This window comes from Helobdella robusta (assembly GCF_000326865.2).
Source record: "Helobdella robusta unplaced genomic scaffold HELROscaffold_20, whole genome shotgun sequence".
NCBI lineage: Eukaryota > Metazoa > Annelida > Clitellata > Rhynchobdellida > Glossiphoniidae > Helobdella > Helobdella robusta.
This window is the reverse complement of record NW_008704084.1, coordinates 959,783-986,733: the sequence shown is the minus strand read 5'-3', so window position 1 is coordinate 986,733 and position 26,951 is coordinate 959,783. Positions and strand designations below refer to the sequence as shown.

Here is a 26,951-nt window from a genome sequence, read left to right as displayed (position 1 = left end):
AAGTTTTCAAAATGTCCTGGAAGATCGAATTCAATGAACTGCAGTTCATCGTCGAGGCGAAAAGTGTCAGTAAGAATGTGGTTAGCAAACATTCAGATTAAAAAAATATTTTCCAGTATTTCATTTTCTTTTTTTATTCAGAACAAAAATGTATCTACGCATCATATACCTTTGTGTATGATAGGCTGGAATCTTTCTAGAATCGAAATAGGCTACTGTGATTAATAACCAGGCGCCTTTAAACGTTACGCCAATTTACATACTAAGATTTTACAAAAAAATGTTTGTTATTTGTATGATTTCCAACATTAGATGAAGAGCGGCTTGAAAATAACGGACAGTTCAAACATGTCTGGAGATGAGGACCAATATCAAGTAAAGGACTTCAAAAATTTGAACGATAGGGACGGCCAGTTGAAAGCTGTCTACAAAGGAATGTTGGTGTCTGTTTGTTACTCAAACATACACAGCATCAAACTGACCAGGGAGAATTTGGTTGAACTGGTCCAAATGAAGGAACTCCAACACGACAACTTGCTCCCTTTCTTAGGCGCCTGCACAGATGATCATAAAATTTGTTACGTTGTGCAATACTGCAGTAGAGGTTCTTTGCAGGTGAGTTACTAAATTCGGAGTGCGGTGTTGAATTTGAATTGAATGTGAAAAGAATTTAAAATGAAAAAACCTTTTTATTTATAATTAATGAATAATGTTTCCATGGTTCATAAATTTGTATATTAATCAGTTTTCAATCAATCAATCAATTATCTTATAAAGCGCTATTTCCGCGATGTTCAACAGCGATGTTTTGCAGTATTTGATTGAATCTGGATAAATATTTAGACTTGATAATTTCCATGAATATTTTAACAGGACATGCTGAGCGATTACTCTAAAAAATTGGACTGGTCGTTCAAATTCTCGTTTGTGATGGATATCGTGAAGGTGATTTGTTGATGAAAAAGATTGTGGTGACGATATGATCAAATTGTAATGTTACGATTCCAAGCCGCTGCATGTTCATAATAAAAATGTGGAATGGGTTTTATATTTTTCTGTAATTATTGCTAATGAAACATTCATTTGAACCTCCAGGGCATGACTCATCTCCAGAAATCATTTTTTAAGTTTCACGAGAAACTGACAAGCAACGTGTGCATGTTGGATAACAGGTTAACCATTTTTTCTATTCAGTATAAAATTTTGTGCCCCAAAATTAAATTTTACGAGTTGAATTAACAAACATTTCGATGGCCATAGGTAATTTAATTAATTAAATTAATATTTAGAACAAAGTTAATTAATAATAATGAAACGTTAATATTGATAATTGCTAAAATTTGTGTTTGTAAATTTATAAATAAAACTTATCAACTTAAATATTTCATCAAACGAAAAGATGGGTTGTCAAAATAACCGGGTTCGGCTTAAAAAAGTTCAGATTTTTGCCTAAATGTGATGAAACAACCGACGATTATTATCGTGACCTTTTGTGGACTGCCCCTGAAATTTTGAGGTCGAATGACCAGCAGTCGAGTAGTCTAGCGGGCAATGTGTTCAGCTTTGGGATCATCTGCCACGAGATTGTGTTTAGAGAGTATCCGTACCAAGATGCTGGCTTGTCAGCAAAAGGTCTGTTAAGTAATTTACGGTGTTTAATCTGTTTAATGTGTTTAATCTACAGATTAAGTGTTTAATCTGTAGGTTTATTTTCACTTTTAAATATGATTCGATAAAAATCAATTAAACTATTTTTATATCTCAATTGTTTTTTGAAGCTAACCACAATTGTTTGAATATGTTGAGATGAATTTATCAAAGTTTACACGGGCAACAATTTTGTGTTTTTTAGCCAAATCAGCTTTATTCATTATAAATTAATAGATATAATCCAAAAAGTGATGTGTGGTGGTGATGAAAAATTTCGTCCTGCAATGTCGCCACACAAGTCGCCGAGTGTCAGTCCATCCATGCTGGAGTTGATCCAACTGTGCTGGCATGAGAACCCTGCCAACAGACCAACTTTTGAGAACATCAGTAAAATGCTACTCAAGTTCAACAATAAGTAATTATTTTGCTGATTCGTATGAAAAATTTTTGATATATGAAATTTGGTAGGACGAGGTTTGGTTTGGTTTTAATTTTAAGAACCTCTAATAAAACATCAGTTACTAACAAACTCTTTCATACAAATCCAATACCTTAAATACATTAAGGACCAATGTGAACATAGTAGATAGCATGCTTGAAAAACTGGAAAAGTATGCAAATAATCTTGAGAAAATTGTAGAGCAGAGAACTGAAGAACTCGTTGGCGAGAAGAAGAAAACAGATTTGCTGCTACAGAGCATGCTGCCTCCGTAAGATAACTTCATTATAAAATGCGTACTAAATGTGAAGATTTAAATTTTCATAATTTTAAATTTTAATACATTATTTATTTAAATTATGAAATTAAACCCTTTTGAAATATGTTTAAAAAATTTCTTTAATTTTGTTGTTAAAAATCAAAATAACATTTCTATAAGATTCATAGCAGAAGAATTAAAGGCTGGTCGTAAAGTTGAACCGAAGTTATATAGGAGTGCCACGGTGTATTTCTCAGACATTGTAGAATTTCCGATATTGTCATCTGAAAGCACTCCCATGCAAATTGTGGATCTGCTTAACGATCTCTACGGAGCATTTGATGATACAATCTCAAGACACAAAGTTTATAAGGTTTGTATAAATTTATTTTTAAAAATTTTTGCTCGTTGTCAATTAAACATAAAAAATATTCCATCTAAAAATCAACTGTCTAAATGTAAGTTGAGCTCAAAAAATGAGGCACTGTGACTTAGAGGGTCGATGTGAAGCAAGATATGCAGCGTTTTTTGTTAGAAGATGATTAAAACAAGTTTTTATTATAAATTACAAAAAATTATATTACTCAAAGGTTGAGACGATAGGAGACTCGTACATGGTTGTAAGTGGTCTGCCTCAGGTAACAGAGCGCCATGTCGTGGAAATATGCAACATGGCATTGGATCTGCTGGGCATCGTCAAGACCTTCAAGATCAGACATCGGCCTGAGATGACACTCATGTTGAGGATTGGCATTCATTCGGGACCTTGTGCTGCTGGTTTGTCAGAAATGTTGCTGTAAATTTACTTACCAGGATATGAATTCAAAAAAACATTTTTTTGGAAAAACTTTTTATATTAATAAATGGATAATCTGTTTTATAAGCCATTTTTCAGAAATTTTCAAAAACTATTCATTCGGGCTTGTTTGTAGTTTAACAAGTTTAACACAGGAATAGTTGGTCATACGATGCCTCGTTACTGTCTGTTCGGCGACACGGTCAACACTGCTTCTAGGATTGAGTCGACAGGTCAAGGTTAACATAAACTTAAAATATTTTATTTTCATATATTACGTATAATTTTTTTAATTTTCCAATTTATTTTTTTTTAAATAAAGTTGAACTTTTATTTTTTATTCTAATTTTCTGAAAATGTCAATTATGAAAATGTGTTTTATTTCATGACTTGTATGTACTCTCTCTACTTTATATTGTAAAGCCCTCAAAATCCACTTGAGCAAACCAGCCCGAGATCAACTCCTCCAGTTTCCTGGCTACGTCATCGAGTTGAGAGGTCCCACTGAGTTGAAGGTAAAAAAATGTCGTTTATTAATTTTTATCTTATTTTAGAATGTTAGATTATTAGCATTTTCCATTTTTGTTTTGTTTTATTTTTGCTGGTAAAATTATTTCTACGTTTAATCGTTAATGAAAATAATTTCAAAAATTTCCACTTTTATTTTTCTCTTTACGACATTTCGTCATCTAAATTTTGATATTAAATATTTTTATTCATTGCCGATGTTAGTCGAAATTTTTTGAACAAGTGTATTTTGGGATAAGCTATCCAACCAACAAGCTAACCATCCTATTCCACATGCTTTAATTAAACTATATTGATTAAAATTAATTGTGTTGTTTTAATTAACTTCATTTAGAAATCATATATGACCTTCCAGTAAGTTATTCTAATACTGATTGATCAGCGTGTAAATTTTTGAAAGGTTTCGATAAAAATTTAAATAAGTGGTCTTTATAATTATTTCGTTTTATAATTATAACAGGGTAAAGGTGAGATGGTGACCTACTGGCTGGTTAGGAAAGAAGCAACAACTGATGAGCTGGAATGATGATTGGTGCTGGTTTAAGAAACTGAACGATGAACTCGTTTGGAAATAAATGTTGTTAAAAATAATGGTGACGATTTTTTAATGTCTATTTTTAGCATGATATATATATTGAATAATAATTACTTTAATTTATTAACTTGGAAATATTTATGATGGACGGTGAATATTTTAAGGAAAACGTTCTTGAGCGGGTAACATTTATTCATTCATTTATAAAAAAAATAATAATTACTATGCGTTAGATTTAGATGAATGTGTTAGATTTAGCAAAAAATTACATTTATCATTTTTTACATTTTTTGTAGATGTTCAAACGTCTCTTTAGTTGCCGCGTTAGTTGAAGAACAATTCTTTTTGGAGTAAAGTTTTGGCCAGTTAAGAGAATTTGTTGTAGCTACTTATTTGTTATAAAAAAATAATTAAACATCATTCCGTTATGGTTTTGTAGATAAATTTTGCAAATATATTTTGTAGATTTCGGTCAGAACGATTGATCAAAGTTTTATGATGGATGTAAATAAAAAATTTCGCGTGACACTCCATACTTTCAATAAGGTCATCATTCTATACATTGAACGTAGCCAATTAAGTAAACCTATTGTGCATAATTGAAAATGTTTTCTAAAACAAACATAAAGATTAACATATAAATATATAAATGATTAACTATTAATAAAATGAACGAATGAGTGAAACAATGTAACCCAAATTTAATTGATCAAAAGACCAACTTGTTCATAATCATCACTGAAAATCTTTCAAACTTGACAACACGAGAGCTGTGCTAATCAATCATTTATGGAACAAAGAGGCTTTTGATCATTTGAAAGTCACATAGATCTACAGATCTATGTAAATATTTGATAGTTAAGTAAGCCTGTCAGATCTTCTATATAAGAACCTAAATGTTTTAAATATTTATAATCATTCGGCGTTCATCTGTTTATAGACTAATATTACTTTACCCAAAAAATAATTATTAACTTAATTTATAATATAAACAAAAATAAAAATAAAAAATAAATTAAATATTATAACACTATAACAAAATTGTAAGTACTAAATAATGGACAACCAAAACAACGACAGCAACATCAACAACGTTGGGGACGTAAACAATAATGATAATGTGAAAAACAATAATGAGATAATCAATAAAAACTGTGATGGCGGACTTGAAGAGGATGACGTCACTCAAAACAATTACCTTCTACAAAATTATGACCCTCAGTTTAAGAAACCTGTCGGACTCGTAATAATCAAAAAAGGCAACGATTAAAAAACTTAAGAAGTACAAGGTCAATACGAGTGAAGCAGGACTTTTCGTGCAAGTGATGTTAAAACGAACTGCAAGAAAGTGCAACAGTTGGGTCATGCATTACGACATTGAGGTTGATACTATCTTGATACCAGTAGACCAACATGCCACAAAAAACAAAAAAGATCATCTTTAAAAAGATCAATTTTATCTGTTAATCGCTCCTAAGTTGTCAAAACTTGTGACAAATTGTTTTTGCTCCACTTAAAACGATGTAAATATTAATGTATAAAACAGTGACAATTACATTACTAGATCATATCTTAGAAAATCATAATTTTGATCCAATGCTCTTACTTTGTTTTTCCATTTTATCATTTTTTTGTGAATATTTTTATTTTTGACGTTTATATAAGCATTTAATAAATTGATAATAAAATAAAATCAGTTATTAAAAACGGTTTTTTGCATTATTTGGCAAGTCAACTATAAAGCTTTAAAGATGAGCGAAATGTGTGTACGTTGAATAATTTAAAAAATAAGATGAAGCGCGGTTTGACAAATAAAGGACAGCTGGAATGTTGGTTTATGATTATTATTCGAACAAGCACAGCATCAAATTGACCAGGGAGAATTTGGTTGAACTGGTCCAAATAAAGAAACTCCAACACGACAACTTGATCATTTTCATAGGCGCAAGTTCAGATGACAATATAATTTGTTAGGCAACTAGGCAAACAGATTATGTGAGGCAACTGCATCAAAATAAAGCCCAAGTCCAGATTTTGTATTTTCTCTCTAGATGATCATTTAGCTCCGATTCTCGTGGCATCAAATATCTCGAAGTGGTTTTGCCAAAGTCTAGTTTTTGTATCTTCTCTGAAGATGATCATTTAGCTCCGATTCTCGTGGATCCAAATATCTCGAATTGGTTTTGCCATAATTACATTGTATGACAGCTATGACTTTGTATAAGCATTGGATAAATCGACAATAAAAAAATCAGTTGTTCAAAACGGTTTTGCATTATTTGGCAAGTCAACTATACAGCTTTTATTATGACCAAAACGAAATGTTAAATGCGATTCTAATCTTAAAGTTGCTTGGAAAAGACATCACTTGCATTTGATTTGAACTCAAATTTAAGTATAAAAAGTAATTAAAAAATTAACTAATTTGAAATTGTCTTTAAAAGTGTTATTGGAATGAAAAAAAACGAACCATTCAAAAACGAGAAAACTTATTGTATAAAGTAAAGATGTAACACTAAAACAAAGTAAAAAAATTATGTAAGGCAACTGCATCAAAATAATGCCCGGGTCCAGGTTTTGAATCCTCTCTCAAGGTGATCATTTTGCTCCGGATTCTCGTGGCTCCAAATATCTCGAATTGGTCTTGCATTAATTTCTTTGTTAGTATTTCCATTTTTTTTGTTTGCCATTGTGAAATGATTGAAAGAAATTTCACATTTAAATAAAATATCGCTTTTCTTTCTTGAATCCTCATATGAACTGCTTTCAATTAACTTCGCAAGACTTCTGCTAACATTTTCAATATTGAGTTCCAGCAGTTTTTCACTTTCCGATGAAACACCGATAGACCAATTTGTGCAAACATCATTATCCAAGTTTCTACTGTTTTCAATCAGCTTGCTGCTACAATTGTTAACATCTTTCAGATTTCTACTCCGCTTTGGAGCATTTGCACCACCATCTTCCAGGTTATTGCTCTGCGTTGAAACCCTCATGTCTTCATTACGTTCAACTGAAGTGAAGTGTTTTCTTTTATGAGCTTTTTTAGAGTTACCATCAATTTTACAATTGATTTTCATGTCTGGAATTGAATCCCAATTTAGCTTCTTTAATACTGTCGGAGGAAATTTATAAATAAGTAAATTGCAATCACCGGTGGTCAGAACGATCATTCCTTTGGAGGTCACCGCCTCACTGTAACATTTTTTAATGCGTTCTGTTGATTGCATTACCGCCAATATCGTGTCACCCCCCCTGTTGAAAATTGTTACATTAAAGCCCATGTGATTGTCGGCTACAATAACCTCGTCATTTCTTCCTATTCTTACAAAAATTGGAAAATTTATGATGAATCTTTTTCCAATCGTTCGCAAATTTCTTCCTTCATAATTGAACACCTGAAAGGTAAAAATTGGTTATGAAAATATAAAAATGTTTCTATTTCATTCACTTATTAAATGTTTAGTGGAGTAGTAGGATCAAAGTGTGTTAAAAAATAAATTTTACCTCTATGCAGTGTTTTTTATTGTCGCAGATAAAGAGCTCTTCGTGTTGATTGACATCAATATTGAAAGGAAGAAGAACGTCCCGACAGTAGACAGTTTTCAAAAGTACTCCCATCTCATCGTATATGTAGATTGTTTTCAACATGCTATCCAGAAGTATTATGTTGAGGTTTCGGTCCACGCAGACATCATGCGGATTATTTGTATGGTACGAGAACGATGTAACTTTGCTGAAATCCGCCGTTATTATCTTGATCTAAAAAATTGTTATGTACCATTAGAATTTTAATCAAATATTTTAATATTAATTGAAGTTATTTAAAAACTTTTAAAATTACTTTAACTTACTTTTCTGATTGGAGGTCTTTCGACCATAACCAGCCTTCTCGTCTGCTGGCACTGGTACATATGACCAGGAAAACGCAATCCATTGTCCAGTAGATAGCCAGAACTTATCCGCTCACCACAAAAATCAAAAATGGTTAACTTATGTTTCGTATTTTCTGTGAAAATAATTTGATCTTCAGCGTTTTTACATAGATTGTTTAGGCCGTGAAGCAAATTACCAACAGATTGCGTGAGAGTAAGATGTTCACGTTTCAAGGAATTTATAGAAAATTGGCCAGATATGCTCGAAAATGTCGAGCTATCATCTTCCATGTTGCTATTAAAGAACCAATTTGTATAACGTTGTCTCGAAGCAAGGCTATCTAGGTCATTGTTCTGCACTGAATTAATTTTCTTAAACTTAAATTGTGGCACAGTAGTTACTTGCAAGCCATTATTAATGTTTCTAGAATTCAAGTTATCATCTTCAGGGCTTCCATCTTTGGCAGTCCAACGATTGCTCAACATTCCTAATGATTTTGTATAATTTGATGAAAAATCTGTCATTTTTAATATCTTTTTAAATTGAAGATAATTAATCGCTGAATAATGGCACAATATGTCTATCTCAGCTGGCTGGCGAGAATGAATCTGCAAAAAATTGTGATGGTTCAGCCTCATCGCCATCGCTTTATATACAAAAAAATTTACAACGGATTGCTTTGAAATAAATTACCCTACTTGATGCTATACACTCTTCTTGTGTAAAAGTTAGCAAAGTTAATTTTTTTAACACAGAGATAATTCACTTTATAAATACAAAGAGCAAATGATGTTTATCGAAATTGTAAACGGTAATTGTTAAATGTAATTGTAAATTCATAGTTAATTTGATGGTAGTAGTCCACATAAAGAGAAGATTTTTTATTAGATTCAGAAAGTTAATTGTTTATTCTAAAAGCAAATTCTAACTAAATAAAAAAACTTTTATTACAAATATTTTTACATAAAAATTTACCATTTGATGTGTTTTAGTTAAAATGCATTCACTTAGGATATTTTTGATTTAAATTGAATAAATTTCATTAGTCGGCATAATGGATTTTTTAAATGTTTTCAATTTTTTTGTATTTATCTATTTTGTTTCAAATTTTTTCACCCTAGTAACAACTGCATCGTTTGACGAGTATGAGTAAAAATATAAATTTCTGTATGGAAATCAGGGCAAAATGTGTAATGAACAGAAAAGAAGCAATCTTGAGCACTTTTCTCAATGTTCCCATTATCAAAGTCTATCCAATTCATCCCGTTGTTTTTTGCACTGGCAGTTTATTTCGTCTTTATTGTTTTTGCAGCATTCGTCTTTTACATCATTCGGTAAGATGAGGTTTTCAAAAAATATATTTCATCACTTTTGTTGATATTGTCAAAATTTTTTAAATTTGCAACTTTTACAAAATTGCAGAAATCCTAATAACTTGTCTTTCTTGGTTACAAATGAACTGGTTTTGTCATGTAAGCTGTAAAAATATTTCAGCGTGAGCAGATATCTGTGTTAAACGTAATTGAACATAAATAAATATTAATTTAATTTTTTATATGGAAATCAAGATACAAATGTGAAATGTATAGATTTGATGCAACATTGAACACTTTTCGCTCACTTTTTTAATAAAAAATCATAAATTTATAAATTAACAAAATTAAACTCTCTAATTACAAAATATGTAGTTTCATTCTTTCAAGAGTTTTTTGCGGCAAGTTGGCTCTGACACAAGCTAGCACGCACTTCAGCATGCGCAACAGAAATAAACACAATTTGCCTGTTTGTGTACATATTCTATGGTATATATTTACGAGAATTGGAATATGATATCATTTTATGTCAGCAATATTGCGGCACCAGAGTATATTTTCTTGGAATAAATAGTATCACGGAAACATTCCAGTCCCACCAAATAGTACACATGCTATTTCTTGCTTATTTCATCATTGGACTTGAATTTATTATTTTGGAAAAAATCGGATCATTTCTTTTATAAATTGAATCATTCATCACAGTAATTTTCACGGAAAACCTTATCGATAATTATTTCGTTATTATTTTTTTTTCAGCAAAGTTAATTAAGTGAAATATGTTGACACCGTTCAAATCTCTGCAAAAGTTCTATTACATTTACCATTAATTGAATTATTTTTCAATTATGCATCATTTAAAAAATTCTTGAAAATGCATCTCGTGTTTAAATCACTCAGCATATCAAACCCCATAACATTCTTATGCCTTTTTAATATTCATTCTGCATTATCGTCATCTTTATCGTCGGACAATGACAACCTCATCATTGGCGTAACTATTAGCAGAATGAACTATGACTTGGTCGAGAAAGCGATGGCCAGTGGCTACGACAGAGCGCTGAAGCGCAACATCTACCGGGGAAATTATTCGTTAGTGCTACATTCGCACACACAACACTATTTTTATAGTAAATGTTTCAAAACTTTTCAATTTTTTCAAGTTAAATTTTTCAATGGCAATATTTTTTAGTTTATAAATATATAATTGGTTTCTAGATTAATATTACGCGTAGTGAATACGTGCAATGGAATGATTGGCCTGAGTGAAGGAATGCACCTCATCCTCAAACACGCCGTTCACGTCATTTTTGGAGCTTTCTGTTCTCCAAGTAAGTTCACTCAAGTTAATCGCTTCTGGATACTTTGTTTAAACTTATGACTTAAATTAGATTTCATCATTTTTCAAATTATTGAATTATTAATTTATTTTCAATATGCCACGTCACAATCTACTGAGTTTTGGGTTAGGTATAAAGATTAAGCTTTATCTTTATAACTATTAATTTTATTAACCTCATCCCAACCTAATCAGATTGTGTGGCAACAGCTCAAGTAACTAATTACTGGAACATTTCTTATTTTCCACTCAACTGCTTCGACTCGAGCCTGGACAACTCTTCAGTTTACAAGACCACTCTTCGATATTTTGGCTCTCTATCAGCGTTTGGTTCGTCATTTGTAGAATATTTCAGACGTTATCAATGGAATAACGTGGCCATCATGAGCGAGATTGGAACAGATTTCTGCACTTCGGGTGCCAGTGCAATTCAGCGACATTTGAAAGACAACTTGCTGACGATAGCTGAGGTGGTGCATGTACCTTCACTCTTTGACTCTTTGGATATCATGCTCTTCAATAAAATCCGCATCTCCGCTCGAAGTATTTACGCTGAATGTCAATGCCGTTGCGATTTGTATTTACTGTCATAAATGTTTTTATATTGTATGATAAGTTGATAATGACTGTCGTTTGTCACAAAAAAAACTAAACAATATGATTAATTTTATACCATTTATAAGTATCCAATAAAACGGACGTGTTTTCAAAAACTATTACCTTTATTTTTGTTAATTCATACGTAGCACGTACGCAATATATTCAATTTCTAACGCTTTCCACAATCCACAATTTCTTCTAGTTATCATTTTGTGTCACTCCAACTACACCGCTTTGCAACGGATCATGTTTCAAGCGCAAGATCTTGGAATGACCAATCCCAGTCAATATGCTTGGATAACTTTCTTCAATATTTACACCAGTTAGGAATATGGGAAAAATTTGTAACTGTTTAATAAACTTTTCTTTCAAGAATTTCAAAAATAATATTTGGCTTTTTAAATTTGAAAATGTTTTTCCTATAAAGTGCTAACCTCTTTGATTTGTACTTTACCAAAGTTTTGTCAGTCTATCATAATAGAAAATGTTATTTAAAAGCAATCAAAACGTGCTTACGCTAAAAGGTATTTCAGCCAATCCAACAAACAAATTTTTTTTCATTTTCAGTTGCCTCGGCGTCAGCTCTTCCAGAATTTTCATTCAATGTTCTGCTCTACCCCTGGCTGTCTGCCAGAGCAACTCCAATGGATGAATACAGGAAACAAGCTTTTCTCTGTCTCAAAATAGTTAGTTGTTGGAATTATCTGGATTATAAAAAATTTAGTCACAGATTGACACGTGTAATGACGTTCTTTTGAAAAAATATTAAAACGTTATGTCTTTTGTTTTGTTAGGTTTATTGCGACAAAAAATGCAAATCTAAAGTGACAGTTTCCACAGCATAAATTTTGTATTATTTTCATTACTAAATAATAACTGATTTTCTTTGACGTTGATTCACAACATTCCGGTTCAGTTGATAGTAATGAGGGGAAAATAATGTATTATTTGTAACGTTCACTTTGAAGTTTAATAACTCGGCTCGATTTTATTAATCAAAAATAAGAACCATTACAATCAGCACATTGTTGCTTACGAGTAAATTAGTAACAAAATCATCCATTATACGTGCAGATTACTTACAGAAACTCTACACAAATTCCTGATCCAAGAGTTGATGCCAATAACATACGATTCACCCTCGCCGTAAGTCAGCTGCAATTTAGTTAATTAATAATAAAATTTAATTAATCAAAATAACAATTTATTTAAATAATTTATTTATATTAAAATGATGCACTTATGATAAAGCCTGAGACGTTGTTCTAATCAATTTTATGGTCATTTTTTCATTTCCACAGCAATCGTTCGGGGACATATTTTATGTGTACTTGACCTTGAGGAATTTAACTATAATGTCTGGAAAAGACCCAAACGATGGTTTCAACATTCTGAATACTTCAAGAACGGCGGAAATAATTGGTTGGTTGGCATTTGTTGAAAAAAATACGTTAACAAATGCACAAATCTTTAAAATAACCATAATAATTACAATTTCGATTACAGTGTTTTGATCGACTTTATTTAAAGCAAACAAAATAAGGATGAAAAAATGTAAAGAAATTAAAGTAGATGAGTTAATAAATTATTTAGGCAAGCCGGTAGGTTTCAAGTAAATGTTTGACACCATCGCTGTTTTTTTAGACAAGAAGCACTTCATTAAAAACTGCCTAATCTCTTGACTGGCAGGCTCCCAGGAAGTGTCATAAACACAAGAACATCATTAGAGTTCCGTGAAATGTTTGTTACTTAATTATTACCAAACACAGACGAAGACGAGAAAATAAGATTCAATATGGATGGCGACAGACTGATGAGCTTCTACGTTTGGTCTCTGGCAGCCAACGCCACAACATACCGGCCCTACATGGAAATCAACCCGATTGATGTCAATAACTACTCGGTTGGTTCATTAAATATTTCAATGACTGGGTGAGGCATTCATTATTTGTTAGTTTTCGAGAAGACACCTTTATCGTTATGTATGAGAAGAATGTATGCAAACAAATAAAATAAATAAATTTGCACAAATTTAAAGATGCAAGTTACAAATAGTGGTTAGAAATTATATATTAAACTTCAAAACATTTTTTGCAATCATGTTTACATACGCGCCATAATTAAAACACTGCCATCCAATTAATTTTGTACTGTGAGGACATTCATTCACGTAGCACCTACAGTATACGTTGTCATTTTTTTTAAAAAATCTAAAAGCTTTCATACTTACGTTAATTGTTACATTAAAATCTTTGCAATCATTATTTTCAAGCCTCGCTTCCGTCAAGTTGTATTCTTATAATTGCTCGTGATTCATAATGACTTCCAAGGAAGGATTTATGTAAAAGCTAAAACCAATCTTACTTCTATCTAGTTGATGGCACTCTTTAATTTATCTCATCGCTATTTCTACTTTCATGTTAATTATTTTCTATTTAGTTCAAACGTTCAAGTTCATTTATACCTCTATGTCCTTCTATTTATCGGAATACCCTTTGATTATTTTTAAATTTATATTTCATTTTAATAAAAATTATTTTAAAATTTTTTAAAATTCACGAACATGTCTTTAATGTTGAATAAAAATTGTAATGACAGTTCCAATCAAGTTGTCGCTATTCAGGCAAATTATATACAATATCATTTTACTTGAGTTTTTTGCAATTTGTTTTGTAACTTGAATGTGCTTATTAGATTATGCAGGTGTGAACACGAGTTTTTCTAATAAATCATAAACCACTCTGATTTAAAATATAATATACTACAATTACGTTAAATCTGTTAAATAATTATTAGTTTATTACCTTTTTTTAAATTTTGCAACCAAAGCCTTACACTCCGATGTGTATGGAGCAATATAATGGAATGGACTCATAAGTTAAAACTTGCGCCCATATTTTTTGTTATTTTATGCCCGATGGTGTAATGGCTAAGATGTTTGGCATTGCTGATGCAGTAACTGGATTTGAACGCAAGGAGATCTTTTCATAGCTCATGCGATGTGTGTGATGAGATGCATAAATTTACGCATATTTAGGCACATGCTTTATGGATTTGTTAGTGATATCCTGAAATATACATACGAAATATTTGTAAATAAATTCTTTAAATTAAATAAATTAAATTAGTATAAAAAAATTAAAGACACACATAATAGGAGATGAAACGTGGGGTACATATAAGGTGCCACCGAAAGACACACCTGATTGTGGGTTCACTAACGAACTCTGCATTCGGAAGTTTGGTTAGGATAATATAATGATCATTTGATGGCTGATTTTTTGTGAGTCATTAAATTTTTGATGTTTGACATTGGAGAGTTTTTATTCTTTTGTAGATTTTTATAAAATGTTTAAAATTTTATCAACTTATTTTGGGAACATTCCAAAAATTTTTAAAAATACTTAAAATTTCTTTAAATAACAAATCTAAAATAATATTTACAAATGAAAAATTTCCACAGACAGTACTTCCTTGCTGATAATTTTTGCAGTTGTCGTCATAGTCGTCATCGCCGTATCGTCTGTTTCTTATGTTTTTTGGTGAGTTAGTCCAACAAAAAACATTTACAGACGCTAGCAAAAATAAAATAAATGTTGAAAAAATTGAGAGTCATTCTTCTCTAGTGCACTTGCTTCAGAAGTATCAAGGTCAAGCACACGCGTGAAAATCCCAAATCAAGCACATTGGACATATTGCTGTGTATACGCATTAAGAAAGCGTTCTCAGTCAAATGTTCTCAACACAGATCATACAGTCTGAAACGTGGAGCAATTTATTCATCACTTTACAAATAAATATTTTTTAAAAAGCTTTTGTATCGATTAAGCTTTATTGTCGAAGTTAGGTTGGCCTGAGATATGACGCCTTTTTTTAAACATTTAATCTACTATTGATCTATTTACGTTAGAGTGAAGGTTTGCAAACTTCTTTAATAGAATAAAAAATAATTAAACGACTAACACTCACAGGTTGACTTTATTTGAAAGGAAAATTTTCAAAATGTCCTGGAAAATCAATTACGATGATCTGCATTTCATTCGGGAGGCGAAAAGTGTGAGTTGACAAAATAAACACATTCAATTTATTGTTATAACCGCTGCTATGGTCAAATTGCGCTAAATTATTTGTTATCTGACTATTTGTTATTTCTGCTATATTTGTAATCATTGAAAAACTAAATATATCTAGTTTGATTGTAAAACTGTGTATAAGGGAATTGAATAACGAATTTAGTAGCGATGTTTGAAAAGAAGTCGTAGATATGACTTATGTAGTTGCTTGGATTAGTTGGGTGTTTCTATTATTGTTGGCATTCCAATATACGTTCAACAAAGTTTACGTTTGAAACAGTTGTGTCCATCTATCGGCAATCTTGAACCTACGGAATAACGAACACTTGACGATCGTTGGAAGCTACAACACTGGTGTTGGAGACATATGGATCATTAAAATTATAATATTGGTGTTGGCAGTAACGGGCGTTAAAGTTTACAACTTTAGTGTCAAAAGTAGGATTTTGGATAGATTGAAATTTTCTGCAATAAAGAATGCCAGCATTAAAAGAACTTGATACAACTAGTCTAAAAAAAGAACTACAAAAACAAAATTTTGATTTGAAAGGATCGAAGGCAGTTTTGATAAACCGCCTAAGAGACGCACTAATAAGCGAAGGTAACGACCCTGAGTTAATGTTGATAATAACAACTATATCAATTTATATATTTTTTTGATGAATGAAAATGATGTTCATAATATATTTTTAAGTCTAGTTTAATCTCGCAAAAAAATTATTCAAGTACATTTGAAATGAATACAAAAACAAAACTTTAGATGAAAAGTCTGTCGAGAGTAAATGATGGTTCTAATTTATCATACGAAGAGGAACAAATCCAAATGTGCAACTTCAAAAGTTTGCACAACGATCACGGCCAGTTGAAAGCTGTCTACAAAGGGATGTTGGTGTCTGTTTGTTACTCAAACATGCACAGCATCAAACTGACCAGAGAGGATTTGGTTGAACTGGTCCAAATGAAAGAGCTCCAACACGACAACTTGCTCCCTTTCTTAGGCGCCTGCTCAGACGATGACAGAATTTGTCACATTGTCCAATATTGTAGTAGAGGTTCTTTGCAGGTAGAATAGATTGTTAAATTGCTTTGTTTGTTGATTAAAAAAATTTTTGCTCTATTTCGTCAAATATTTTGTGCCGATCTAAAAAAAAAAACTTTTGCTCATTATAAACAATTTGAACTGTAACAAAGGATATTCTGAATGATGGCCTCAAGAAACTGGACAGGTCCTTCAAATTATCTTTTGTGATGGACATCGTGAAGGTGGGATGATGAATTTATAATTGAAGTGTTAAAATCTTGTAAATGTTTTAACACATTTAGTTTTATACTTTGTGAAAAACAAAGTTATTTCGAAAAATTTGCATTAATTTAATGTCCTTTAAAAGATTCTCACAATAAAACGTTGAAAATTGTTAACAAGTAGAAACACATGCTACCGTGCCTATTCATTTGTACAGGATTATTATAATTATTTATTTAGGGTATGTCATATTTGCACAAATCATTTGTACTGTATCATGGAAAACTCTGTAGCAACATGTGCATGGTGGATAACAGGTCAGCCTTATGATTAAATTTTTTTAAAATGTTCTTTTATTTTTTTCATGTCTAGCTAAATTGAACGAATGTAGTTATGTATTATTTATCACGAATTTTTTACAACGTTTAAATAGATGGGTGGTCAAAATAACTGGATTTGGCTTGCGTGCCTTTAGAACGCCCACCACAGCAGATGAAACACATGAGGAGTTCTATAAAGAACTTTTGTGGACAGCCCCTGAAATTTTGAGATCGAGCATCAAACATTTGGGAAGTCAGAAAGGGGATGTGTACAGTTTTGGTATCATCTGTCATGAAATTGTCTTTAGGTTGTATCCGTACCAAGAAACTGGTCTGTCCGTTAAAGGTTATATGTGGCTGGTCTGAATATTTATTTTAAAAGGACTTCATCATTAACATCCGTTTAACTGGAACGGAGAAATAAGAATTAAAAACAAACTGTTAATTTATGCAAAATGTGTTATAAAATGTCAAAATAAATTTTAAAATATTATACAAATAAATATGATTTAATTCAATGCTGATGAAATTTAGCAAATAGTTTTCCAAATTTTTCAGTTGGTCATATGAATAGTTGGAACAAATACTTTTTAGAAATAGTGGAGAAAATAATGTTCAGCACTGATATTCCCTACCGACCTTCAATTGTTTTCAACGAGTCGACGAGTGTCATCCCATCAATGTTGGAGTTAATTCAGAAGTGCTGGCATGAGAATCCAGCAGAGAGGCCACCATTTGAACAAGTCAGCAAACTCCTGCTAAAGTTCATTAGCAGGTAGTTGCGTTGTTAATGTATGTGAACAGTAAATACCAATTTTCTGAAATTGGTTTAATAAAAATGAGATCATTCAAAATAATTTCAACAATAAGAAACTTTCACTTCAATATATCAAGAGCAAAACAACTTGAAGAAATGAATTATTTCTTGACAAAAGCAGTCTAACGTTCTAGAGTATTCATAATTACATTAGATTTCAAGAGCATTCATAATTACATTACATTTCAAGAACCAACTCGAACATAGTGGACAGCATGTTGGAAAAACTGGAGAAATACGCCAACGAGCTTGAGAGAATTGTGGAGCAGAGAACAGAAGAACTGGTCGATGAAAAAAGAAAAACTGATTTGTTGTTACACAGCATGCTACCACCGTAAGATGCCCTTTCATTGTACTAACATAAAATTTTTGACTATTCAATTACATTTAATAAAAATCCCCAACCAATCGTTTAAGTAATTGTCTATAACGCTGAGATGCACACGATCATTACGTCTATTGTTAGTTAAGATACGAAAATTATAAATTGTGTATGAGATGAGTGAATAATTTGAATCACTTAAGCTTGTTCCTATAATTTAAATAGGTGGGAAAGAAAGAAGCATATCAACTGACTGTTCTGATAAAGTTATGTTTTGAAAAATAAAATTACAGCGTTATACAAAGAAAAAAAACAATCAAACATTTAACCAGATTTAAAAATTGATATGAAACCTCTGAAAAACGCACGCAACAATTTTTATTTCAGATTTATTGCCGAGGAATTGAAGTCTGGCCGCAAGGTAGAACCAAAAATGTACCAAAACGCCACGGTGTATTTCTCAGACATTGTTGGGTTCACGACGTTGTCATCTCAAAGCACTCCCATGCAAATTGTGGATCTGCTTAATGATCTCTATGGAGCATTTGATGATACCATCTCTAGGCATAATGTCTATAAGGTTTGCTCGTTTATTCCTAGTTTATAAAAAAAATTATCACATTCGTTTATCAAACTAAAAAGATATTTCCATTGAAGGTTGAGACGATAGGAGATGCGTACATGGTTGTGAGTGGTCTGCCTCAGGTAACAGAGCGCCATGTCGTGGAAATATGCAACATGGCATTGGATCTGCTGGGCATCGTCAAGACCTTCAAGATCAGACATCGGCCTGAGATGACACTCATGTTGAGGATTGGCATTCATTCGGGACCTTGTGCTGCCGGTTCGAACGTTTCGCTAACCTCTGAAGGTTGTATGCTAAATGGTCCTAATAATTTCAACAGGAGTGGTCGGTCACACGATGCCTCGCTACTGCTTGTTTGGTGATACGGTCAACACCGCTTCCAGGATGGAATCAACTGGTGAAGGTTGGTGCTACAAAAACTTTAAAAACTTATTTCATGTTTATTTAAAATATGAATAATGATGGTTTGCAAGCGTTTATCATTTTTTTAGTAAGGATATAAACTTTAACGCTAGTAACAGATTAGCAGATATATAGTACAATAACATTTTACGCATCTTTATGATATTGAGAGCATCTGATTGATTTAAAACCGTCAGCCAATTTTTGTAAAAAAAACATTAAAAGCTCTCAAAATTCACCTGAGCACGCCAGCCAGAGATCAACTTCTCCAGTTTCCTGGCTACGTCATCGAGTTGAGAGGTCCCACTGAGTTAAAGGTGATCTGTTTCACAATCTCAAATATCGAAAGATTAAATGTTTTGTTTTTAAATTGATATAAAAAAAACTCCAAAAAATTATAAAAGTTTGTTATTAATTTTTATAAATTAAAAATGATATGTAATATTTTTTAAATATAAACCGGTAAAGAGAACATATTTTGTAGCCTGTCTTGTCTAAGAAGATGTTGTTTTAAATATATTTTATATAGTTTAGATCGATGAAATGGATAATTTTATTTAATCATAAAACTCAGTTTTTTTACTTCGATTTTTATATTTCTCGCTTTGTAGTGGTTACATTTTCAATAAAACCTTTCCACGTCAATGCAGGGTAAAGGGACAATGGTGACTTATTGGCTGGTTAGGAGAAAGGAAGATATTTAAATATTTTGTAGCAATAAAATACTTTCTTTAACTTTTCGAAAATCACATTGAATCTGGATGAATTTAGTAAAGTTTGATGTAAATTTTGGAAACGAATTATTTTTCGAATTGATTATTCTGTGGTTTTTTTCTTTCTTTATTGGTTTTGTTTTGAGTAAAAATGTCTATGTGACATTATTTTAAATGTTGAACTTTCTTTACACCACGATGTTATTTTTACGTTGGCAATGTTATGCCATAATATTCTAACTTTCAATGTCCATTTCATTTCATTTATTTTATTTAATTAAAATAATTGAAATTAACTTAGTTAATTAATTAGAGTGACAAATTAAATTAACTTTCCGAATCAGCATACAAATAATTTTTTGGCTCGATTGTTATAGCTTTTTTTCACTTCAGTTAAATGTTGTTAAGATTAGTCGTTGTTTAACACAGAATAACTTCGTGTAGATGTCTCTTGTAGTAATATTTTTGTTGTTTTTTATTCATACAGCATTTGAAAACATTAAAACGATCAGACGAATTACATATAACCAGCGGTGAATCCTAATGTTCCGCGGTTTAGGGGTGATATGAAAGTTCTAAAGTTCATGACCTTTTTAGCTATTTCGAGTTTACTTTATTACTTCATTTTACATGGAATCATCAGCATTTTCTTTTTTCGTGGTCTGGTGGGAATGCATCTCACCCTGGATCCTCCATTAATATATATTAAATGTAGTACCTACATGAAGTTGTTGAGAAAAGACACTAGCATATAATACGTTAACAACCATGTTCTAGTTTTCATGTAACAATCACATTTACAATCACATTTTCAAGTAGGGCTATGCACCACAGGATTTTTTGATGCAGATAGTTAAATGACGTTTTTTTTTCAAACACTTGGATATGTTAAATACTTTAAATAAATTTTGCATACTCAATTCAAATAGCTTTTTGAGTTTTAAATAAAAAAAAGACATGAAAAGATTGCCTTGTTATTAAGCTTCTCATGGAAAAGTTATCAACAAACATATGAAATAACGAAATAACATTGCAGTGTAAATTCATTTCGATTTTACAAAAGACTTATTATCTAATCTGGAAAAATAATTTCAAAAGTTTGTGATTTATGATGAGAGTGATATTTAAAATTTTAAATGAAAATGGAATGTTATCAATTGAAAATATTATAAAAATTACAACGACTAACTAAGCAATATTGTCTTGGTTATATATTAATCTATATACCAACTGATTTCAAGATATTAAATTCAAAAATTTAAAAATATAGTTTAAACTGTTCCTTAATGAATTATATTATTAATTTTCGTGTGTACTATCCTTCCTCAACAACCAGTAAGTTATCATTGATCCTTTACCCTATGAACAGATTTTAAAATTTTAATTATTTAATATAGGATCTAGACAGTTTTTACACAATTTTACAAAAAAAATTGCATACTAAAAAAACGCCGTAAATTTTAATTTTGAAAAAATAATTAAAAACGAAGTTTTTAATAATAGTTGGTGTAAAAACATTCAAACAAATTCTATTCGCGTTTTTTTTCTCGTCATGTTTGAAATGTTTCATTCAAAAAACTCACCTTCAGCTCAGTGGGACCTCGCATTTCCACAACGTACCCTGGGAATCTAGAGAGCTGATCTCTGGCTGGAGTGCTCAGATGAATTTTCAGGGCTGCATTATTAGAGATTAATGAACAAGAAAATAATTTTAGTTTGGCAATAGTAAAGTTTTCTTCAGTTAATTTAATGAAAAGTGTTACAATATGTTCTTTTGTTGGCATTGATATTGACACTGCACTGACGCACATTGTAAGATTTATAAAAATTGTTTTGTAGAAACATAAAAAAATTTTATCGTTTACAAGAAATGATTTAACAAAAAATTTTTTAAATAATTTGCCATTCATTTCAGTTGAAAAATGAACTAAAATTTTGATACGCTTCCTACTTACAAAGCAATTTGAAGATAAAAAATTTCAACTCATTTGAAATTATCAAGTTAATCACTTTCTAGCCCAAAATATTTATTAGTTTCAATGTATGATCGCATTAATTTCACGACGAGGTTGAACTATAAATATAAACAAAATATTACCGACCTTCACCGGTAGATTCGATCCTCGATGCGGTGTTAACCGTATCTCCGAACAAGCAGTAGCGAGGCATGGTGTGACCAACCACTCCTGGGTTTCAAAAATGTTATGAATGATTACAATTTTCAATTTCAGCAGCTCTTTTTCAAAATGTCAAAACTGTTCATAATTAACGGCAACATTTCTGACAAACCAGCAGCACAAGGTCCCGAATGAATGCCAATCCTCAACATGAGTGTCATCTCAGGCCGATGTCTGATCTTGAAGGTCTTGACGATGCCCAGCAGATCCAATGCCATGTTGCATATTTCCACGACATGGCGCTCTGTTACCTGAGGCAGACCACTTACAACCATGTACGAGTCTCCTATCGTCTCAACCTTATCATCATGGGAACATTAAAATTGCATATACTTTTATTTTTTGGTGAATCTAACAATAAAATCCAAATTCAAAATTAAGATCTATAAATTGTATTAATAGAAGCATCCTTCATACTTTGTAAACGTTATGTTTGGAGATGGTATCATCAAATGCTCCGTAGAGATCATTAAGCAGATCCACAATTTGCATGGGAGTGCTTTCAGATGACAATGTCGGAAATCCAACAATGTCTGAAAAATACACTGTGGCACTCTGGTACATCTTGGGTTCAACCTTGCGACCTGCCTTCAACTCCTCTGCTATGAAACTAGTTAATAAATAAATATTTAACAAATAAAGCAGAACGTTGATAAACAAATAATTATTTTTCAAATCAATAACATTATATTTTCAACAAAATTTCAACGATTTTTCTAGAAATTAAACGACTCTTCACCTTGGATAATATCTTAACGCCCATCCTAACGACCTAATTGTCCAAATTAGTCGCCGTTTGACGAACTAAAATAAACTTAAGAATGTTTTTCTAATGAATTTAATGGGATTTAATTATTTTTGCTATAAAACTTCTGTTATCACACATCTTCTATATATCCATACGTTGTCTTGTTTTGGTGTCATGCTAGAAATGGCTTTTCCACCTACTGAGCTAATTCTTTCAGTGACCATACTTGTATGTTTCAAATAATTTTTAATCAATATTTATTTCAAACCTTAAATCAAAAACTTTACTAACGGTGGCAACATGCTGTTCAGCAACAAATCTGTCTTCTTCTTCTCCTCAATCACTTCCTGTGTTCTCTGCTTCACGATCATCTCCAAGTTGTTTGCGTACTTCTCCAACTTCTTCAGCATGCTGTCCACTATGCTCTCAGTTCTGAAATTGAAATTATACAAACTTGAAAAAATGAAACAATTTTATCAAAATTTTTGAATTATAAAATTGAAATTGGGAAAAAATAACAAACTTTCCAGAGTAAAACTTCTTCAGCGTCTTCTCGATGACATCGAACGTTGGACGAACATTTGCATCTTCGGACCAGCACTGAGCCACGAGATTCAAGATTGCAGGGTTGGCGTCAGGGTCGTTCAGTGGCGACAGGTGTGGTCGGAATGGTTCAATACGCAGGTCAAGTATGCGCATTATTATGTCTGTTTAATATTTTATGATGGCTCTGGTACCTAAAATAGTTAGATCCGTTGGGGAATCAGTTAGAACAAAAATCTTTTATTAATTTGAAAACTGCGCAAAATTATTGTATCGCTACCTTTGTACTCCAATCTAATTGAATCGTATGGAAAGCATTTGTACAGTACTTCATAAGCTATGATGGCAAAACTGTACACATCACCTTTCTGACTTGCAACTACATTTAATAATAAATAGATTGTATAAAATGAGATTTTTTTAACTTCAGCAAAATATTGGATGCAACAGCAACTATTCTAAAAATTATTGTAACGGTAAAATTATTATAACTAACATGAGATGGAAGACATCAAGTGCTCTGGAGCGGTCCACAACAAATTTTTGTAAAAATTAGCTCCAGGTTTATCTTCCCTTAACACCAATTTGAAGGTTGACAGTCCAAAATCGGTAATTTTGAGAACCCACCTTATCCATGTAACGATATATTGTTCAATAAAGCGACTTCGAAATTTTTTGTTAACGATTACTTAATATATTAAACACTATGACAAAACATGAAATTAAAGTTTTTTTTAATTTTTTAGATATTAACTTATTTGTATAATAAAATTCAGGGATTTTTTATATTTCTGATTCCCATCAACTATGTGAATGCTTTAAACTGAGTGAAACAAAAACAAAATAATTCAATAAGTTGATCATAAAACAGTATTCAGAATAATCTGGACTGAAATAATTTTTCAATTAAGTTAATTTCTTTCCGGAAATAAATAAACGAAATAAAAAGTGTTCCAAATAGGGGCAGAGTCAATTTTTTCAATTTGTCCCTAAATAAAACTAATAAAGTCAGAAAATAAAAGGAGCAAGTTTTTTAAATAAAGAAAACTAGTAATTGTTTTTCTGTATATAAAAAAGCAACATTTTAGTTGATTTCTTCATTGAAGAATTTTAAACAAGTTTAGCGTAAACTGACTGACCTGCTATCGATGAGACAGGCGTTGCTGGTTAACTTTCCATGAAGCCCTATGAAAGATTTGTGTAGGTAGTTCATTCCCTGGTGAAATAACAACAAATTTTTTGACGACAATTCAGTATTCATCTTGACTTATTTCCATAAAATAATTTATTTCAGTTACTCTTTATAAAAGTTTTTCATTAGCGGATAAATCAAATCTTCATTGTTGGCGTGTTGTTCTTTATGATATTAGGTAAGATAGACCTAAATGCAGAAAACAATGATCGAAACCAGGTTCCTTAAACTTTTATACTAAATTGTTGTCTATTGTTAAACAATCGAAAGAGCCAAGTTCTCTTTAACTAGCATAGTAATATTTTATCGGGTTCGAGCGAGACCTCTAGTGACCATAATGTGATGTGTTGTCTCTTATGTACGCTGGGCATATTTCAGTGTCAAAATTAGAGAGCTGATATAACCAAATCTACAACTCAAACTAGAAAAACGACTTAAAAACACAATTTGAGAATTATACAAACTCTGCTGATGTCAGTAAGAAATGATATTTTGATGGTCCAATCAACAGATGTCTGAGCATCTGCCAGCATATCCTTCCATTGTTTATGACGATTATTTTCATGAAAATGGTAACAGTGATGGAAACGATTAAATATTTTTAATGAGTAACAATTGATAAAATCTGAGATATTTTTCATCTGACATCGACAGGCTAGATATAAAGCAGTCACGTTATTGCTGATGACCAAACGCTTTAATCCACAGAAACGATACGTTGCAGTGATTGTTTATCGATATTTTTGACAATGCTTGGTTGTTGGTTTTTCAGTAAAAGATTTGTCGTAAAGTTAGTTCAATTTTTATATTAAAATTTAACAATTAGCTTTTTTATAATTTCCGTGTTCTTAAAAACTTTTTACTAATATATGTACAACAACTTCATGCGTTATTACCGATAATTTGAAAAAATAAATTATTCTTTGTAAACAAATGGTATTAAAAGGCAAAAACATTATTAACGAATGTACATCATAAAATAAATTTCTTGAATATCGTGATAAAAATTAATGTGAATAATGAGTTTTTCCTAATTGTAAAAATTCTTGTCGCAACCTGCAGAGTGCCTCTGGCACAGTACTGTGTGAGGTAGCATACCCTGTCGGGTTCGACACAGGCCCCCATGAAGTACACGATGTTGTCGTGTTGCAGCTCCTTCATCTGATGAAATATTCGGTGCCTCATTTGTTTATATGCATACGTTATGATTTGTAAATGTTATATTGTAAAAATACGTACGCTATATATTTATTTATTTATTGTAACAATTTTTGCTCTTTATATTTTAGAGGTGACAAGCAGTATCGAGACGTTACTCATCAATATATTCGATACAAAAGTTTACAAAAATAATTCACTAGATACTAAAACTTGTTAAAACAATTTCAGAGTTATGAAACAGAAAATGCTCACTTTCACAAGTTCGACAAGATCCTTCCTGGATAAAGTGAGTTCCCTCTTGCCCGAATAATTAACGGTGACAACTTCCCCCTTGTAGATGCCGATTATGACTCCATCCGTCAGTCCGTCATCAAATTCTCTGAATGAAATCGGAGTTAAGTTTTCTTCTGATTCGTTCAAGTTTGAGGACTTCGAAACACTTTTTAACTGCATATTTTTAATGTGTTTACCGAATTGTTAGCGGTATTGCAAAATACGTTCGACAAAACATTGTACCAATTTTTTTTTTCAAATTTTGAAAAATAACAAATAGAAGAAACTCATAAAATCATATAATGATAATGCAAGGCGATGTGTTTAAGAATTGTAGACTGAGATCCGAAAATGTTATAATTATGGTCATGATTTTATTATTGTTGCTATTTTTATTACTATAAATAATATTATTATTATTAATATATTATTTTGTTTCACTGAAATTATTTATTCGAATTGAATAACTAATCCTTACACTCTTGGCTTTCTTGATAAATTGTAAATCGCCGTATCTTATCTTCCACGTCATGCTCAGAACCTTCTGCTCGTTCACTCGAGACCTTCGTCAATTTGATAATTTATATTGTGAAATTTTCATTTTCATTCATTATTTCACCTAAACTAATAAAAACAGTTTAACAGTTTAATTAACAATCTTTTTTTTCAAACGGTTAAACCAAAGAAAAAGTTGACAGTTGGCTACATGGTTAGAGAAAATATGTTGGCACATATTTATTTATAAATTAATGCTTCAAACTCTATCGCGCCAACGTGTCACGACAAAAGACAAATTGTTTACCAGAAAATAAATTACTACATTTGATTAATTTAAACCTCAGATTGCTGGCTACGTCAGAACTTGGTTAGGAGGACGCCTGTCATGACAGATGACAGAACGCAAGAACACAAAAAAGTAGGAGAAACACAATTTCGTCTTACGATTCGAGAAAGAAGTTTAATTTTTAAATAATAAGATCAAAAAAAAATTTTAAAAGAATGTGAACATTCGGAAGAAACTCAAAGACAATTTTGATGAAATTAAC

The 26,951-nt window shown here is 31.4% G+C and overlaps 5 protein-coding genes across 5 annotated transcripts; 3 read left to right on the top strand and 2 right to left on the bottom strand.

Moving 5' to 3' along the window:
* Positions 1-435: 435 nt before the first annotated feature.
* On the top strand, positions 436-4,198 carry HELRODRAFT_77635 (hypothetical protein; the record flags this gene model as incomplete). Its single annotated transcript, XM_009017950.1, has 11 exons — positions 436-615; positions 874-945; positions 1,096-1,172; positions 1,400-1,632; positions 1,885-2,065; positions 2,217-2,360; positions 2,529-2,721; positions 2,939-3,125; positions 3,300-3,383; positions 3,568-3,659; positions 4,133-4,198. The coding sequence occupies 11 exons, from the start codon at positions 436-438 to the stop codon at positions 4,196-4,198; spliced, it is 1,509 nt and encodes a 502-aa protein (XP_009016198.1).
* Positions 4,199-6,759: 2,561 nt separating this feature from the next.
* On the bottom strand, positions 6,760-8,607 carry HELRODRAFT_171205 (hypothetical protein; the record flags this gene model as incomplete). The annotated part of the gene is made up of 3 exons (XM_009017949.1): positions 6,760-7,605; positions 7,715-7,969; positions 8,062-8,607. 3 exons carry the CDS (start codon positions 8,605-8,607, stop codon positions 6,760-6,762), a joined length of 1,647 nt encoding a protein of 548 aa, XP_009016197.1.
* A 1,663-nt stretch (positions 8,608-10,270) lies between these two features.
* Positions 10,271-13,271, top strand: HELRODRAFT_171204 (hypothetical protein; the record flags this gene model as incomplete). Its single annotated transcript, XM_009017948.1, has 8 exons — positions 10,271-10,488; positions 10,615-10,727; positions 10,931-11,278; positions 11,538-11,657; positions 11,903-12,021; positions 12,410-12,481; positions 12,637-12,757; positions 13,105-13,271. 8 exons carry the CDS (start codon positions 10,271-10,273, stop codon positions 13,269-13,271), a joined length of 1,278 nt encoding a protein of 425 aa, XP_009016196.1.
* Positions 13,272-16,318: 3,047 nt separating this feature from the next.
* HELRODRAFT_77349 (hypothetical protein) lies at positions 16,319-19,802 on the top strand (the record flags this gene model as incomplete). The annotated part of the gene is made up of 11 exons (XM_009017947.1): positions 16,319-16,471; positions 16,600-16,671; positions 16,892-16,968; positions 17,085-17,317; positions 17,566-17,746; positions 17,979-18,122; positions 18,498-18,690; positions 18,768-18,954; positions 19,016-19,099; positions 19,324-19,415; positions 19,749-19,802. 11 exons carry the CDS (start codon positions 16,319-16,321, stop codon positions 19,800-19,802), a joined length of 1,470 nt encoding a protein of 489 aa, XP_009016195.1.
* A 1,308-nt stretch (positions 19,803-21,110) lies between these two features.
* On the bottom strand, positions 21,111-26,085 carry HELRODRAFT_77476 (hypothetical protein; the record flags this gene model as incomplete). The annotated part of the gene is made up of 13 exons (XM_009017946.1): positions 21,111-21,170; positions 21,395-21,486; positions 21,914-21,997; positions 22,101-22,287; positions 22,406-22,598; positions 23,028-23,168; positions 23,260-23,443; positions 23,560-23,658; positions 23,776-23,906; positions 24,419-24,495; positions 24,936-25,007; positions 25,528-25,632; positions 25,885-26,085. 13 exons carry the CDS (start codon positions 26,083-26,085, stop codon positions 21,111-21,113), a joined length of 1,626 nt encoding a protein of 541 aa, XP_009016194.1.
* Positions 26,086-26,951: the final 866 nt, after the last annotated feature.